This window comes from Lathamus discolor, chromosome W, assembly GCF_037157495.1.
Source record: "Lathamus discolor isolate bLatDis1 chromosome W, bLatDis1.hap1, whole genome shotgun sequence".
Classification (NCBI taxonomy): domain Eukaryota; kingdom Metazoa; phylum Chordata; class Aves; order Psittaciformes; family Psittacidae; genus Lathamus; species Lathamus discolor.
Window position 1 is genome coordinate 22,578,492 of NC_088908.1, and position 18,399 is coordinate 22,596,890.

The window sequence follows — 18,399 nt, forward strand, 5'->3', positions numbered from 1 at the left end:
TTTGCATTCTGTTTGCTTAGAAATAGCCACTTCTTCATTTGGGACAACACAGAGCAATTTGCTTGGACCATGAACTCTCCGCACTGCATTTCGGGCGGTGACGGCACCTACCCCGCAGGCTGCAGTTTCCTCAACACCACACGGTCCCTCAGGGCCTACCGCCGCCTCCTTCTAGACGCTTCCGCAACCCCCGCAACCCCCACGACAGCTTTTCCTTCCGCCGACCTCCAGCCTCTGACCTCCCCTCCCTTTTCCGCATACGTAGTACGGCATTGGTGGTGGTGGCGGCGGCGGCTGTCTCACCGTGCCTCCCCGCCCATTCGGGGCGCATGCGCAGGTTGGCAGTACTGGTGTTCCCTGTGCGCTCTCTACACCTTGTCTCTTTTCTCTCGGCGTCTGCGCAGGCGTGGAGTGGGTGTTTGAGGAGGCGTTTGGTTGGGTTCTGTTGGTAGTAGCTGGTTCTTGTCAGTAGTGGCGGGTAGTGGTGCCCGGTCCTGACGGCGAGTGGAGCCTTCGGCCTGGCTCGACTCAGCCAAATTCGTGGTTCCGACGTGTGGAGCGCCGTGCTCTTGTTTGCTGGTGTCTCCTCTCCCCACCCCGGGGCGGCGGAGGCAGCTGCGCTTCTCTTCCTACCCTGCCTCCTCCTCCCGCTGCTTCCCTCGTCCCTGTTGGGCCGCGGAGCTGCGATGCCCTCGGACTTCATTTCTCTGCTCAGCGCTGATCTTGATCTCGAGTCTCCCAAATCCCTCTACTCCAAGGGTGAGTGTGGCACCGGGCCGGGAGGCTGGGGTGCGCCGTGCCCGCGCCGTTAGTTGTCGTTAATGGCCGGCCTTACCTCCTTCTAGGCGACGGCGGGAAACTTCGTCCGACCCAAACCACTCCCCCCACGCTGCCGGCTTATGGGCCGTATCGGGATGCTCGAGCAGAGCCTGGCTTCCCCGGCTACATTCATGGCCTGGCCGAGGTGGTCTCAAGAATGTATCCCGACAGGTTTCTGTGCTCGGGGTCGGGCGGCGGCCCCCGCGAGAGCGGCGCCGCGGTGAGGGGCTTCCTTTCTCTTTCTCTTCCTTCCTGATCCCTATCTCCCCGCTGGTGCTGGCCGGGAGTGCAGCCGTGGTCCCGCTCGCCGCCCGGTTGATTTCGCTGTTTGGCGGCGCTGCCGCGGGGGGTGGGAATGGCCGCTTAGGCTTGGAGTTGGGGGAGCGCGAAGTAATGGGGCGTGGGCGGCTCCAGGCTTCCCGAAAGCTGTTTACGAGTTTCGGGAAAGGGCCTCGGTGAAAGCGGTGGCCTCGGAGCGAACCTGAACGCTCTGGTTTGGGTTAGAAATTAGCCAGGAGCCCCCGAAAGTGGAGGGCTGGTTTCCAGGCCGGGGGCTCGAAGCATCCCCGGCTGTTAACTTGCGGAGCAGGGGTAAAACGGCATCGCTGGGCCGTGGGAAGTGGAGCCCAGGTGAGAACGTGGGGAATGTTAAAAGTAAATGAACGAAAGGCCTATTTTCATAAAACTTGTGTTTTGAGAATCGCATACTAACTAAGGGTATGTATGTTCAGGGAAATGTTATGTGCCACGCAATTTCTTACTTTGCCTTTGTTTAATAAACATAAGTTGCTACAAGTAGTTTGTTGAGCACAGCTGGTAGGGAGCAGCTTGGGCAGGGGGTATGACAGAAGAAACGGGCAGTCTTTTATTACCCTGAAGTGAAGGTACCTAAGTGAAGTTTAATATTCTTACGGGATTTCTGGAATTAATTGCAGTGTGTTCATAACTGAGTTGTGTGTTGTTAGTGGTGAAGCTACAGGAAATAAAAGGACTTTAACCGAATCAGAGCACACATTTAAAGCTCTCAAAGTACTCATTGTCCTGCTGTTTAGAGATCTTAAAGCTATCACCAGTGTGTAATAGTTTGCAAATTTTATTAAAGATGTTACTGCTCTCCTGTTCCCTAACACATATGTGTTCCAGTTGGTTTCAGTCCTAGTGAGGGCAGCAGAAGGGAAAAGAGTATTTTGAAACAGGGCAGTTTGATTTAACCCCCCCCAAAAAAAAAAAAAAAAAAAACAAAAAACCAGGTGCTAATGCTCCATCAAAGTGACCATTTATTGTATTGGATATTTGAGAAGTGTGCAGTGTTAATTTGTAAAAAAAGAAAAAATAAAAAAGGTTCCATGTAAGTTGCTGAGTTTCTGTAAGGACTTGTGCTTAATTGAGCAGAACTTTTGAACTCTCCGATCTTGCTATGAATTCCCAGCATCTTTATTTTTAATGGAATGGTTGGGATCCTTTTCCTACCTGAAGCAGTCACTCAAACTGATTAATCAATAGTGTATTTTTTTCCTTCCAGTGGTGTTGATGCAGGTTCAGAGCTAGAAAAGGTCTAGAGAGGGATGTTTAAGAGTTGTCATAATGAGCTGCTTGATCCAAACAAGATGGCACATGATAGAGGTATATAAAGCAGTGAGTGGTTGTAAAGAGGTTAAAGCAAGGTTGTCATGCTTTGTCATAACAAAAGATCAAGGAGATGTTAAGTTGAAATGCAGTTTAATTTAAAATAAAATTTAGAACCAATGAATATACTTTTCTGGAGCGATTAATGCCCTGGATTATGAATACAGCTGATGAGGTAAAGGGAAAGGTCTAAACAAAGTGTGAAAGCCACAAATATGCATTTGTGATGAGGGTGTGTTAGGAGCATGTAGTTTATCATAACTGCTCTCATTTTAGAAATGTAGCTACTCCACAGTTTGGAATCCATCTTGCAGATTGAACTGGGGTCAGTAACTTTTCCTCTGAATTACATTCCTGTGTGTGCATCAGGATGATTTCAGTTTAGTGAAACCCATCTTGTAAGTTTGTCAGTGAGGATCCCTGTGGTCTGGAGATGGAGAGACCATGAAATCAAGAGAAGCTGCGAGATTGGAGTGGTCATGGGAGTAAGGGGGTTTCAAACATACAGACTAAAGTAGAAGAGTCTTAAGGTACAGATAAAAACACACTTGCCTGCTCTTAAAAGTGAACTTGAGATGATATGGCAGTTGAGCCAAAGGGAGAGTCATTAATGTAAAATCTGATATGATAATTTGAGTTATTTCTTTTCATTTATGTGTGGCTTGGAAAAGGGAATATTTTGATTATCTAAATACTTTATCTTCCAATTTTCATCCTTGTAGGTGTGGCTTCATTAGCAATTCCAGACAGTATGAATTCCCAATTGCTGAGTTCAAGCAGTCTAGTACCCTGTGTGTTCCGTACTGCTCTGTTCATGCCAACTCTTGTGGCCATGTAGAGAACTAGGTTAGAATCATAGAACAGTTAGGGATGGAAAGGACCTGATGATCATCTAGTTCCATCCCCCCTGCCATGGGCATGGACACCTCACACTAAAACATGTCACCCAAGGCCCTGGGCAACCCATTCCAGTGCCTCACCACCCTTACAGTAAATAACATCTTCTTTATATCCAATCTAAACTTCCCCTGTTTAAGTTTGAACCCTTTACCCCTTGTCCTGTCACTGCAGTCCCTAATGAAGAGTCCCTCCCCAGTATCCCCTATAGCCCCCCTTTAGATACTGGAAGGCTGCTATGAGGTCTCCAGGCAGCCTTCTCTTCTCCAGGCTGAACAGCCCCAACTTTCTCAGCCTGTCTTCATACAGGAGGTGCTCCAGTCCCCTGATAATCCTTGTGGCCCTCCTCTGGACTTGTTCCAACAGTTCCATGTCCTTTTTATGTTGATGACGGGAGAACTGTACACAATACTCCAAGTGAGATCTCACAAGAGCAGAGTAGAGGGGCAGGATCACCTCCTTCGACCTGCTGGTCACACTTCTTTTGATGCAGCCCAGGATATGGTTGGCTTTCTGGGCTGTGAGTGCACACTGCCAGCTCCACCCCCAAGTCTTCCACAGGGCTGCTCTGAATCTCTTTTCTGCACAACCTGTAGCTGTGGTTGGGGAGTAGTCATGTTACAATGAAATCAACTTTTCCTCTGTTTATTCTCACCCTGCCCCCTAACAACAAAAAGGAAAAGGGGGAGAGAAATGTTGATTTTTAAACTAGGTAAGTATCCTGGTCATGTTTGCTGTGGGTCTTCATGAATGGCTTGTGCTGACTCAAGGAAAGGACGTGGAAACTATCAGTTGGGAAGGATAGGACTATTTCTTTCACCAGTAGTGCCAGCTTATATTGGCTTAAAATGGTAGTGAAACCATACTTTTAAGTTGCAGGCCTCCTGAATATGACTGTTTATAGCTGCTAGAAATAAATATGAAGTATTGATTCTAAGGCAGGTTTACTGAAGTTCATCCCCACAGCTCCTGAGGAGCTGACTTATGCTAAGGACTAAAACCCATCTTTTTATGTATAATCAGTATTTTTTAAAAGAAGTATATCCTTGTCGTGGTTTAAACCCAACCACAAACCTCGTTTACTCACTCTCCCCCCTTCTTGCCCTCCCCTGGAGGAGGATTGCTCCTGGAGGGACGGAGAGGAGAATCGAAAAGAATGCAACTCCCACGGGTTGAGATAAGAACAGTTTAGTAACTAAGGTATAACGCAAATCACTACTGCTACCACCAATAATAATAATGATAAAGGAAATAACAAGAGGAAAGAATACAACACCTCAACACCAGCCCACCGATAACTCGTCCCACTCCCCCCAGCCGAGCACGGACCGATACCTCGTCCAGCCCTGTAGTCCCTCTACCCCTTCCGGGGCACTCTAAGTTACATCCTGGGCATGACGTGCTGTGGTATGGAATACCTCTTTGGTCAGTTTGGGTCAGGTGTCCTGTCTCTGCTTCCTCCCGGCCTCCCCTCCTCCCTGGCAGAGCATGAGGCTCAGAAAGTCCTTGGCCAGACCAAACATTAGAGCAGCAACTGAAAACATCGGCGTTATCACCACTGTTCCAAGGCCAAAAGATCAAAACACAGCACTGTACTAGCTCCTAAGAAGGAGAAAAATGACTGCTGCTGCTCAACCCAGGACAATCCTTTATAACCTTTGCAGAAGGATGGTATCTCCTAACAGGAAGACGGTAGACTTGTACAAAAATTTATCCATTTTGAATGCTGAAAATCTTTAGAATGTAATGGGTTTAATTCCCATCTTTATGTAACATATGTCTTGTTTGAAATAAAATAACCCAAATGGTCATACAAGTTAGTAATGTAGTAAAATAAAAAACAAATCACTGGAGCATAAAGCCTAAAACCTTGAGGCTAGTTGTTCTGTGGTTGAATATCATATTCACCATTCAGATATAGCACAGTTAGCTATTTATTGTCAACAGGCAGGGCTGAGAAACTGTTATTAAAGCAGTTAATCAAGTGTGGGGTACTAAAGCCAAACTGATTAAATGTATGATTAATTTAGATAATATATTAATTTTGAACAATTACAAAGTAATGTGTGTGTATTGATGAAGTTGCATTTTTGCACTGCAGCAAGTAAATCAGAACTTTTCATTCATCATCTCCCCCATCTGATTTTTCTTTGCACAGCTGAGTAACTGTAAAACTGTGAGACTCTGGAATTTGGAAGCATCGAGACAAATGTTTGTAGTTTCCTAAGTAGCTCTTTTGCCCTAAAAATGTCATATAGTCAAAACTCAATTTTCCTCTGTGCTTAAATGTTAAATGACAGTAATCTACTTGTATTTACTAAGAATTGTTGGTGCAACACATGGTTTTGCGTGATTCTTTTTTCTTTTTCCTATCAGAACATTTTTCTTTCCATGATCCGAGGGATAATTCTGGTAATGGAATTATCAAAGGGATGGAACAGATGCTTTATAAAACCAGGAAAAACCTGCTTTTGGTTTTGAACCTTATGAACTAGTACTAGCAGTTTTAGGAACAGGAATAATACTTAGCTTCTTTTTTAATAATACTTAGCTGCTTTTTGTAGCTCGCAGAAGGTGCCATGCTGGACAAGCAGTGCTGAGGGATGGACTGCATGCACCTCCCTGTTGCAGCTTTGCCAGCTGACCCCAGCAACTTCTGACTTAAATCAAGTAACTGGGGTGTGGAATCCATTGAGTTATTCTGTGTCAGCCCTGTAAATGTCTATTTCCACTTTGAATATTACTAGTTTATTTGCTTTAAAAACAAAAGCATTGAAAATCTTGCTTCAAGATGATTGTGTGGTGCTGGGGGTAAGGGGGAGGGGGAGGGGGAGGATTTTGATTTCACAGCTTTCCACACTGTAATTTGAATGTTCTGGTGACAGTGCTGTTATAAGGGACCCCTTTTCCTGCTGTTTGTTCTCACCCATGTACTGTTCTCTGCATTGTGCCAAAACAATTGTTTTTTGTGGTGGCAAGATGAATGGGATTAGAAAACCAGTCTAAAATGGGTATCTTACTTCTGTATACTTCTGATATTTGTAACGTTGTTCTCCCTGGTCTTGTTTACTGTGCATCGGTATCCTGGGTTCAGCTGTAACAGTTATTTTCCTCCTTCCTAGTACCTGGTGCAGTGCTGTGTTTTCAGCCTGGGAACAATGCTGGTAACACCAATGTTTTAGTTGTTGCCAAGTAATACTTTGATCAAGGACTTCTCAGTCTCTAAAGCTCTGCCAGTGAGGAGAGGGGCACAGGAAGCTGGGAGGAAACAAAGACAAAACACCTGACCCAAACTACCCAAAGGGGTATTCCATACCACAGCATGTCATGCCCAGTATATAAACTGGAGGGAGTCATCTGGAAGGGCAGATCACTGCTCAGGTCAGGCTGGGTATCGGCGGGTGGTGAGCAATTGTATTGTGCATCACTTGTGTTTATTGTTTTCTTTTCCTTTCCCCTTTTAGTTATATATTCTCTCCCCTTGTTATTTCCCTTATTATTGGTGGTAGCAGTAGTAGTTTTGTATAATACCTTAGTTACTGGACTGGTCTTATCTCAACCTGTGGGATTATAAGGCGAGTATGAGGGAGTATAAGGCTCTAGTAGAAACTGGTTCACAGTGTACCCTGATGCCATCAAGCTATCATAGCATCACAGAATCATAGAATAGTTAGGGTTGGAAAGGACCTCAAGATCATCTAGTTCCAACCCCCCTGCCATGGGCAGGGATACCTCACACTAAACCATCCCACACAAGGCTTCATCCAACCTGGCCTTGAACACCGCCAGGGATGGAGCACTCACAAGCTCCCTGGGCAACTGATTCCAGTGTCTCACCACCCTAACAGGAAAGAATTTCCTCCTTATATCCAATCTAAACTTCCCCTGTTTAAGTTTTAACCCATTACCCCTTGTCCTGTCACTACAGTCCCTGACGAAGAGTCCCTCCCCAGCATCCCATATAGGCCCCCTTCAGATACTGGAAGGCTGCTATGAAGTCCCCACGCAGCCTTCTCTTCTCCAGGCTGAACAGCCCCAACTTCCTCAGCCTGTCTTCATACAGGAGGTGCTCCAGTCCCCTGATCATCCTTGTGGCCCTCCTCTGGACTTGTTCCAGCAGTTCCATGTCCTTTTTATGTTGAGGACACCAGAAATGCACACAATACTCCAGGTGAGGTCTCACAAGAGCAGAGTAGAGGGGCAGGATCACCTCCTTTGACCTGTTGGTCATGCTCCTTTTGATGCAGCCCAGGATACAGTTGGCTTTCTGGTCTGCGAGCGCACACTGCCGCCTCACGTTCATTTTGTCATCGACCAACACCCCCAAGTCCTTCTCTGCAGGGCTGCTCTGAATCTCTTCTTTGCCCAATCTGTAGCTGTGCTTGGGATTGCTCCAACCCAGGTGTAGGACCTTGCATTTGTCATGGTTGAACTTCATGAGGTTGGCATCAGCCCACCTTACAAGCATGTCAAGGTCCCTCTGGATGGCATCTCTTCCCTCCAGCATATCAATCAAGCATATCTATCCATCATGTCTATCAAGGGTTAGAACATTGCAGAACAACAGAAATGGCCAGTACTTCTCTATACTGTGTCATGGATGGTGGCAAATGGCCTTTGGGGGCTGTAGATGCAATGGAAACCGAGTAACTGGCAACGCAAAGATAAACACATCTGGGTTACTACATTGTGGCAAGATATCACTGCTTGATGTAGAACGTGGTGGTGAAGCTATACCACATGAATGCTCATGTACCTAAGAGTCAGGCCACTGAGGAACATCAGAACAACCAACAGGTGGGTAAAGCTGCTAAGACTAAAGTGAATTAGATGGATTTAGATTAGCAGTCATACAGTAGTTAGGGTTGGAAAGGACCTTAAGATTATCTAGTTCCAAAACCCCTGCCATGGGCAGGAACACCTTGCACTAAACCATGTCACTCCAGGCTCTGTCCAACCTGGCCTTGAACACCGCCAGGGATGGAGCATTCACAACTTCCTTGGGCAACCCATTCCAGTGCCTCACTACCCTCGCAGTACAGAGCTTCCTTTTATCTAGTCTAAACTTCCCCTATTTAAGTTTTGACCCTATTATCCCTTGTCTTACCACAACATTCCCTAATGAAGAGTCCCTCCCCAGCATCCTTATAGGCCCCCTTCAGATACTGGAAGGCTGCTATGAGGTCTCCAGGCAGCCTTCTCTTCTCCAGGCTGAACAGCCCCAACTTTCTCAGCCCGTCTTCATACGGGAGGTTCTCTAGCCCCCTGATCATCCTTGTGGCCCTCCTCTGGACTTATTCTAGCAGTTCCATGTCCTTTTTATGTTGAGGATACCAGAAATGTGTGCATTACTTGAAGTGAGGTCTCACAAGAGCAGAGCCAGGAGGGCCCATGGCACTTCAGGCCATCAAGGCAGAGATGCAACATATAGATGGGCTCGTGATCAAGGGGTGGATTTAACAATAGACGCTATTGCCCAGGTTATTCACGACTGTGAAACGTGCCACTATTAAGCAAGCCATGCCTTTAAAGCCTCTCTGGTATGAGGGACAATGGCTGAAAAACAAATATGGGGAGGCCTGGCAGATTGACTATGTCACACTCCCACTGACCTGCCAAGGCAAGTGCCATGTGCTTACCATTGTGGAAGCAACCACCAGATGGCTGGAAACATACACTGTGCCCCACACCTCTGCCCTGAACAATATCCTGGGCTTTGAGAAACAAGTCTTGTGGCAGCATGCCACTCTGGAAGGTGTTGACTTAGACAGTAGGACTCATTTCTGGAATAACCTTATAGACACTTAGGCCAAAGAGCATGGCATTGAGTGGGTATATCATATCCCCTACCATGCACCAGCCTCTGGGAAAATCAAACAGTACAATGGGCTGTTAAAATCTATACTGAGAGCAGTGGGTGGTGGGACTTCCAAACATTGGAATACCCACATAGGAAATGCCACCTGGTTGGTCAACGCGAGGGGATCTGCCATCAAGGCTGTCCCAGTACAGTCAGAACTTTTACATATTGTAGAAGGGGATAAAGTTCCTGTGGTGCACATAAGGAATTATCTGGGGAAGACAGTCTTTGTTATTCCTGCTTCAGGTAAAGGCAAACCCTCTCGTGGGATTGCTTTTGCTCGGGGACCTGGACATACTTGGTGGATAATGCGGAAAGATGGGGAAGTCTTATGTGTACCTGAAGGGGATTTGATTTTAGGGGAAAACAGCCAATGAACTCAATTGTATGGTGTTGCCTGCTATGTAACGCTTCTATAGCCCATTAGCTAAATACCCATTTCCACCACTCTGGGCTTTGAAAAGGAGATATGTGCTGCCATAATGATCAGCAAAGAATAAAGTAATAGGAAAAGCCGGTAGCAGCAGTGGGAGTCTTCCAGAACTGTCTTCACGTCAGCATCATTTGACCCTGACTTCCTTCCAGTCACCACCCCAACAAAGAATGAACTTCGATGAAACAGGATAAGTTCAGCAATGACCAGAGATGAGTTCAGTGGTGTCGTCAACAGGCAGCAGTCCAACACTACACACCATCTCTTCTGCTTTGAAATACTGTCACGAGAGATAGAGCCTGACATCATGGACTGAATAAATTCAGCAAAATTTATAGGGATGGTCCATGGACTAAGGAATGATATCACTGCTCTGCTCAGGCTGGGTATTGGTCGGCAGGTGGTGAGCAACTGTCCTGTGCATCGCTTGTGTTCATTGTTTTCTCTTCCTTTTCCCCTTTTAGTTTTAAATTCTCTCCCCTTGTTATTTCCCTTATCATTATTATTATTGGTGGTAGCAGTAGTGGTTTTGTGCTGACCGATACCCAGACTGACCAGAGCAGCGATCTAGCCCTTCTGGTTAACTGCCCCAGTTAATATAGTGGGCATGACATGCTGTGGTATGGAATACCCCTTTGGTTAGTTTGGGTCAGGTGTCTTGTCCCTCTTTACTCCTGACTTCCCCTCCTCCTTGGCAGAGCATGAGACTCACAAAGTCCTTGGTCAGAGTAAACATTACTGAGCACCAACTAAAAACATCAGTGTTATCAGCATTGTTCCCAGGCTGAAAGTCAAAAGCATAGCACTGCACCGCCTATTAAGAAAGAGAAAAATACTTGCTCCTGCTGAACCCAGGACAGTATCCACCCTTATTCCATACCATTCCCGTCATGCTTAGATCCCACATTTTTCAATATACCATCACTCTTGCTTTATATGTGTGTGTATATATATATATATATACACACACATCCATGCACACACAAAGAGAGAGATATCACTCCTTAGTGCATGGACCAATTCCTGTAAAACTGCTGAGTTCATATGGTCCATGATGTTAGACTCCATCTCTTGTAATAGCCTTTCAGAGCAGGAGAGATGATGTGCAGTGTTGGATTGTTGCCTGTTGATGACACCACGGAACTCATCTGGTCACTGTTGAGCTTGACTGGTTTTGTCAAAGTTCATTTTTTTTGTTGGAATGATGATCAGAGGGAAGTCAGGGCCAGTCGCTGGTGACATGAAGACATCTAGTTGGTGGGCTAAAGAAGTGCTACGTAGCAGGCAACACCATACAATTGAGCTCATTGGCTGTTTTCCCCTAAAATCAAATCCCTTTGAGGTACACATTGGACTTCCCCATCTTCCCGCATTACCCACCATGTATACTCAGGTCCCTGAGCAAAAGCAATCCCACGAGTAGTTTTGCCTTTACCTGAAGCAGGAATAACCCAGACTGTCTTCCCCAGAAAATTCCTTATGTGCACCACAGGAACTTTATCCCCTTCTACAGTATGTAAAAGTTCTGACTGGACTGGGCCAGCCCTATTGGCAGATCCTCTAGTGTTGACCAACCAGGTGGCCTTTGGTAAATGTGTATCTCAATGTTTGCAAGTCCCACCACCCATTGCTCAAAGTGTAGATTTTAACAGCCCATTGTACCGTTTGATTTTCCCAGAGTCTGGTGCATGGTAGGGGATGTGATATACCCACTCAATGCCATGCTCTTTGGCCCAAGTGTCTATAAGGTTATTCCAGCAATGAATCCCATTTTATGACTCAGTTCTCTCTGGGGTGCCATTGTTATAAAAATTCCGTCTCAGCCATGGTCTGATTTAATTATTTTATTACAATTGATTAATATTGAGAGGCAATAACCAAGCAGCGCTGGGTGCGTAGGGGAGTCTCTGCTCCACCAAGATGCATGCTGGGGTCTTTGGGGTCCAGTCTCTTATACTTCTTGGTCTTGGGTCTCAGCCAATGCCAACGTGGCCCCTTTTCATTGTTCTTTTTTTGTTGCCGAGGTCTGCTTTTCGGTGAAGAAAGTTCTTGGAAGACGTACTGAACCCCTTGGTAATTTATTAATAAAGAATCGTTTATCACAAGCTTAATCACAGCCCTAGTTCTATCCTTATATGGTTATTTAGTCAAAGCATAAGTTTCATAAACCCCTTCCTTAAAGCATTCAAGCAGTAAAACAAAACCTTATTATTTTAACAGTCAAAAATGATTAAAGACTATTCTATTCCTTTGTTTCTTCTTCTCTCCCTTCATTATATTGACAGCAACATTTATTATAATCAAAGTCATTTTTATACATCCCGCACATGGTACACTGGTCACAGGTGCATTGGTAACAATGATTCCCAAGTTCTTGACATGAATCATTCTTGTATTCTTTACACCATGTTGCCACAAAATCTGTTTCACAAGGCCCAGGATAGTGTTCCAGGCAGTGGCGTGGGGCACAGCGTATGTTTCCAGCCGTCCAGTGGTTGCTTCCACTATGGTAAGCACATGGCGCTTGCCTTGGCTGGTTGGTGGGAGTTTGATGTAGTCAGTCTGCCAGGACTCCCCATATTTGTACTTCAGCCATCGTCCTCCATGCCAAAGAGGCTTTAACCATTTAGCTTGCTTAATTGCAGCACATATTTCACACTCATGAATAACCTGGGCAGTAGTGTCCATTGTGAAAATCACTCCTCGATCACAATCCCATCTGTATGTTTCATCTCTGCCCTGATGGCCTGAACTGTCATGGGCCCACCGGTCCAAAAATATTTCACCCTTATGTTGCCAATCTAAGTCCATCTGAGCTACTTCAGTCAGCAGCTTTATCCACTTGTTGGTTGTTCTGGTGTTCCTCAGTGGCCCGACTCGAGTACATGAGCATCTACATGGTATACTTTCACCACAGGGTTCTGTACCCGGGCAGCGATAACTTGCCACAGTGCAGCAGCCCAGATGGGTTTACCTCTGCATTGCCAGTTGTTCTGCTTCCATTGCTTCAACCACCCCCACAGGGCATTTGCCACCATCCATGAGTCAGTATAGAGATAAAGTACTGGCCACTTTTCTTGTTCAGCAACATCCAAGGCCAGCTGGATTACTTTCACCTTAGCAAACTGACCCAGTGTACCCTCTCTTTCAGCAGTTTCTGCAACTTGTCGTCGGGGACTCCATACAGCTGCCTTCCATCTCCGATGCTTTCCCACAAAACAGCAGGACCCATCAGTAAACAAAGCATACTGTTTTTTACTTTCTGACAGTATATTATGTGATGGGGCCACTTCAGCATTCATCACCTCCTCCTCTGGTGACATTCCGACATCTTTGCCCTCAGGCCAGTCCATGATGACTTCTAGAATTCCTGGATAACTGGGATTTCTTATTCGAGCTTGTTGTGCAATTAGTGTAGCCCACTAACTCCATGTAGCATCTGTTGCATGATGTGTAGAGGAGACCCTTCATTCGAACATCTAGCCCAACATGGGCAACCTGAGTTCAAACTGTAATTTGGGATGTGCATTCTCCAGAACCCCACAACACCCAGGAAAGCTTGTGTTTCTTTCTTGTTGATCATATCTGTGGGGATCTGGCTATGTCCATCTTGCCATTTTATTCCCAAGAATTGAATCTTTTGCGCAGGTCCCTTGACCTTAGTGTCTTTTATGTTAACACCGGCTTTCAGCAGGATTTGGATTATTTTCCTCCCTTTCTCAAAAACTTCTGCTGTATCACCCCACACAATAATGTCATCAATGTATTGCAGGTACTTTGACCTTTAGCAACCCCACAGCAGAAGGGTCCTTTGAGAGACCAGGCAAGGTGAACAGCTGCTCAATTTCCTCTGTCTCCAAAGCATCAATACAGAAAGCCCATCGGTGCTTTTTTAGATCTTTGAAGTACCCTCTTCTGAGGTAATCTATGCCAAGGATGAATGGAGCTTCTGGACCAGTCACAATGGGGTGCTTTTGCCACTTCCTCCCAGTCAGGCTGATTTCAGCCTCCAGTATAGTCAACTCTTGGGATCCTCCTGTCACTCCAGAAATATAGATGGGTTCCACCCCTTGACAGCTTGATGGCATCAGGGTACACTGTGCACCGGTATCTACTAGAGCCTTATACTTCTGTGGGACTGATGTGCCAGTCCATCTGATCCACACAGTCCAGTAAATCAAATTGTCCCCTGTGTCCACCTGGCTGGAGGCAGGGCCCCTCTAACAGTGATCATAAAGATTGTCCACTTATGTCTTGTAGAAAGGGACTAAAACTCCTTATCGCAGGAGTTGGAGTAAAATCAGCTCTTCAACTCCAACTGGGAAGCTGCTCACCAGAGACTTGAACAGCAGCTTTCATGGGAGGATCATCCTTGACCCTTGTTCTCCTCTTCAATTCATGCACCCATTCCTCCAGAGCTGAGGTAGGTTTTCCATCCCACTTTCTCATGTCTTCTCCATGATCCTGTAGATAAAACCATACGGTGGCCCATGGTGTGTACCTCCTCTATCTTCTTTCTTGGGCTGTAGGGCACCTTTTGTCAGTACCCGAGACGTGAGTCAGTATACATGGAGAGCTTGATAAATTATCTCTGATTTCTTTGAACTCCTGGGTCAGGAGTTTTTCCACAGCTGAAATGATGGAAGGGTTGAGATTGTCTTCAGACTCCCGGAGTTGATGACTGGTTTCATCATGACTGGTGGTGGTGCCTCACTCCATGTTATTGATGTCCATGAGTGGGCATATGATCATGGCACACTCTGTGAAAGTTTCCTCCACATGGGTCATGTATATTTGACTTCATCTGGATCTACGGGTGCATTCCCAGCATCTAGCCTATGATAGATCATCTCTGCAATGGCTGATTCCCTCAGGGACTGGATGCTTCTCTCTGTTGCGGTCCACTTGACTGAGCAACAAATAACATTGTCCTTTTAGGGAAACCTTTACTTCACAGCTGCCAAGAGCCGCTTTCAAAGGCTGAGGGCTCATTTATCTTTTGCAATTGCTTTGTGAATTCCCCCTTCCCTAGCAAGTGATCCCAGCTGCTTGTCTTCCCTACCTTCTAGTTTGTGACTGTCCTCCCCATTGCCCCAGCATTGGAGCAACCAGGAGATGATGTGCTTACTTGGAAGACTGCTGAAATCTTTTTACATATTCTGCAGCTCACTCAAGGTCAGGGATCGAGAAGTTACCTCTTCTTCCTCTTCCTTTGATTCCTGTATTAATAGCTCTCATTCAGATGCTGTCCTGTGTAGTAAGTGCATTGTTTCTTCATCTTTCTTCACTGTACAGGTTGCTCTTTGTGCCTCTTGTTTGCTTTTCCCCTTGCGTATAGGGGCAACCAGTATTGGCTCAGATTGGTCCTTTGGTTTAGCTGCAGTATCTATCACTGTGGTAGGGGTGGCTGCATTGTCTGTTGTTGGGGTTGAGTAGCTGCATTGTTTGTTGCTTTGCCATCAGATACAGAGACACTCTGTAGGTATAGGCCAAGCCCCAGCATGTTGCAGTGAGTTGTCCCTCTCTGGTATGACCAGGATGACAGCACACCTTGTTTAAGTGTTTTAGTAGGTTTTCCTGATTTTGCACTTGTTCAGGGGTGAAGTTCCAAAGCACTGGAGGGGATTGAATAAACAAGAGGAATTAGGGATGTGTTCACAGCTATGTATATATGATATAATTGGTATCACAGAAACATGGTGGGAGGCTCCTATGACTGGAGTGTTGGAATGGAAGGTTACAGGCTCTGTAGAAAAGATCGGTCTGGCAGATGAGGAGTGGGAGTTGCTATTTATGTTAGTGATAGGCTGGAGAGTATGGAACTCTGTCTGGGTACAGGTGATCAGTCAACACAGAATTTGTGGGTCAGGATCAAAGGGAAAACAGCTATGGAGGACATTACTGTGGGGGTCTGTTACAGACTGCCTGATCAAGAGGACTCTGGATGGTCTATAGACAGATAGGAAGAGCCTCATGCTTGCAGGCCCTTGTCCTCATGGGGGACATCAACCACCCTGATATCTGTTGGAGGGATGGTACGGCCCGGCACAAGCAGTCCAGGAGGTTCCTCGATTGTGTGGAAGACAATTTCCTTCTGCAAGTAATAGAGGAGCTGACAAGGAGAGGTGCCATGCTTGACCTTGTGCTCACCAACAGGGAGGGGCTGTTTGGAAATGTGATGTTCCAGGGAAGCCTTGGCTCTAGCGATTATGAGATGGTCGAGTTTGAGACCCTCAGGATAGTGAGAAGACTGTGCAGCAATCTCACTGCCTTGGACTTCAAGAGATCAGACTTTGGCCTCTTCAGGAGCCTGCTTATAAAGGTTCCATGGGATATAGCCCTGGAGGGCAGGGGGTCCCAAGACTGTTGGTTGATATTCAAGGATCACCTGCTACAAGCTCAGGAGTGTTGTGTCCTGACTAGAAGGAAGTGCAGCAGGAGGGCCAGGAGACCTCCTTGGATGGATAAGGAGATGTTTAGGAAACTTTGAGGGGAAAAAATAGGCTTATAAAAGGTGGAAACAAGGATAGGCGGCCTAGGAAGAATACAGGGATGTTGTACGGAAGCTAGGGACCAGGTTAGGAAAGCTAAGGCCCAGTTAGAATTAAACTTGGCTAGGGATGTGAAAGATAACTGGAAGGGATTCTATAGGTACGTAGTCAATAAAAGACAGACTAGGGACAATGTGGGCTCTCTCCAGAAGCTATCAGGAGAACTGGCTACCTTGGATTTGGAGAAGGTTGAGGTTCTTAATGACTTCTTTGCCTTGGTCTTCACTGGCAAATGCTCTGACCCCACCACCCAAGTCTTGGAAGGCAGACACAGGGACTGTGAGAATGAAGACCTTAGGCCCACTGTAGGAGAGGATCTGGTTCAAGACCATTTTAAGAACCTGTACATGCACAAGTCCATGGGACCTGATGAAATCCATCCATGGTTCTTGAAGGAGCTGGTGAATGAATTTGGTAAACCACTGTCCATCATATTTGAAAAATCATATAACTCAGAACCACACAGCTGCTCACTCACTTGCTCCCCCCTTCTTCTTTCCCTCTCCCGGAGGCATGGGGAAGAGAGTTGAATGAAGAAAGGAAGGAGAAAAATAAATGCTACAGCTGAACCCAGGATAATATTGGAATATAAAAATGCTGAGGTGACGAGAGTAAAATAGGAAGAGAAGGAGCGCTTACAAATTTCAGCTTCCCATTGTGAACCACTAGCCTTTATACTAGGTGAGCATCCCTTCTAGCAGTGTTGTATAGCCTTTTGTTAATCTTCAGGGTTTGTTGCTGCTCTTGCAGTGCTTTGGGAAGAGTGGCAGTGAGTACCTTTCTGCTAAGATGGGTTGCAGGCTCCATTCCTTCTGATAGCCAGGTGTGCTGGAATGCTGATTATTTTACTTGGGTCCACTAGTTTTGATGTGCTACAATAAGAAGTAAATCTGGTATCATATTACTTGATTATTTTTCATTAATATTTCAGTTCTGAATGTTTTGTCCAGTTCCAAGCAGTACCCTGTCAAAATCTTGTTTTCCCCAGATTGAAAATTTGGCATCGTTGGCTATTGACCTGATGGTTTGGTGCTGTTGTGCTCAGTATAGCTTCTTGAAATGCAGTTTTCTGAACTGTCAAGATAACTGTCAGGAAGATCAAAGTTAGAAACATCTGATCTGATCTGATAGAAGGGGAAGAACAGTTTTGGTAGGAGGCTAGCCAGACTGGTCAAGGAGGCTTTAAACTAGATGTGTTGGGGGAGGGGGGCATCGTTCCATCCCAACACACCCAGTCAGTTGCCAGCACCTATAATAAATGCTCGGAACAATGTAGATATATTCCAGCTGCTCCAGCCAACGAGCCGGCTTCAATTGGAGCTCATTTCAGATGCCTCTATACAAACGCCCATAGCATGGGGAACAAACAAGAGGAATTAGAGATGTGTATACATCTACGGGGGTATGATATAATAGGCATCACAGAAACATGGTGGGATGGCTCCTATGACTGGAGTGTTGGAATGGAAGGTTACAGGCTCTTTAGAAAGGACAGGCCTGGCAGGAGGGGAGGGGGAGTTGCCCTTTATGTTAGGGATAGGCTGGAGAGTATGGAATTCTGTCTGGGGGCAGGTGAGCAGTTTACAGAGAGTTTGTGGGTCAGGGTTAAAGGGAAAACAGCCGTGGGAGACATTACTGTGGGGATCTGTTACAGGCCGCCTGATCAAGGAGAACCTGTGGATGAAGCACTCTACAGACAGATACGAAAAGCCTCACGCTCTCAGGCCCTTGTTCTCATGGGGGATTTCAACCACCCTGACATCTGTTGGAACGATGGCACTGCACGGCACAAGCAATCCAGGAGGTTCCTCGATTGTGTGGAAGGCAACTTCCTTCTGCAAGTAATAGAGGAGCCGACCAGGAGAGGTGCCGTGCTTGACCTTGTGCTCACCAACAGGGAAGGGCTTGTTGAGAATGTGGTACTCCAGGGCAGCATTGGATGCAGCGATCACGAGATGGTTGAATTTGAGATCCCCAGGAGAGTGAGAAGAGCGTGTAGCAAGCTCACTGCCCTGGACTTCAAAAGAGCAGACTTTGGCCTCTTCAGGAGCCTGCTTATTAAGGTTCCATGGGATATAGCCCTGGAGGGGCAGGGGAGCCCAAGACTCTTGGTTGATATTCAAGGATCACCTGCTACAAGCTCAGGAGTGCTGCATCCCAACTAGAAGGAAGTGCAGCAGGAGGGCCAGGAACCTCAGCCTTCTCCAAATCCT

General features: G+C 46.2%; 1 protein-coding gene across 7 annotated transcripts in view; it reads left to right on the forward strand.

Moving 5' to 3' along the window:
• The first annotated feature begins 242 nt into the window (after positions 1 to 242).
• The window catches only part of LOC136004208 (nuclear factor of activated T-cells 5-like), a 219,307-nt gene continuing 201,150 nt past the window's right edge, over positions 243 to 18,399 (forward strand). For 5 of the 7 annotated variants that reach the window (XM_065660496.1, XM_065660498.1, XM_065660497.1 and 2 more), the window contains exon 1: positions 243 to 759. In XM_065660496.1, coding sequence (XP_065516568.1) covers positions 687 to 759 — 73 coding nt within the window. In that variant the 5' untranslated portion in view covers positions 243 to 686. Of the gene's footprint in view, positions 760 to 955; positions 1,040 to 1,316; positions 1,450 to 18,399 lie in introns of those variants that run through there. The other 2 variants (XM_065660501.1, XM_065660503.1) reach the window with 2 other exon arrangements.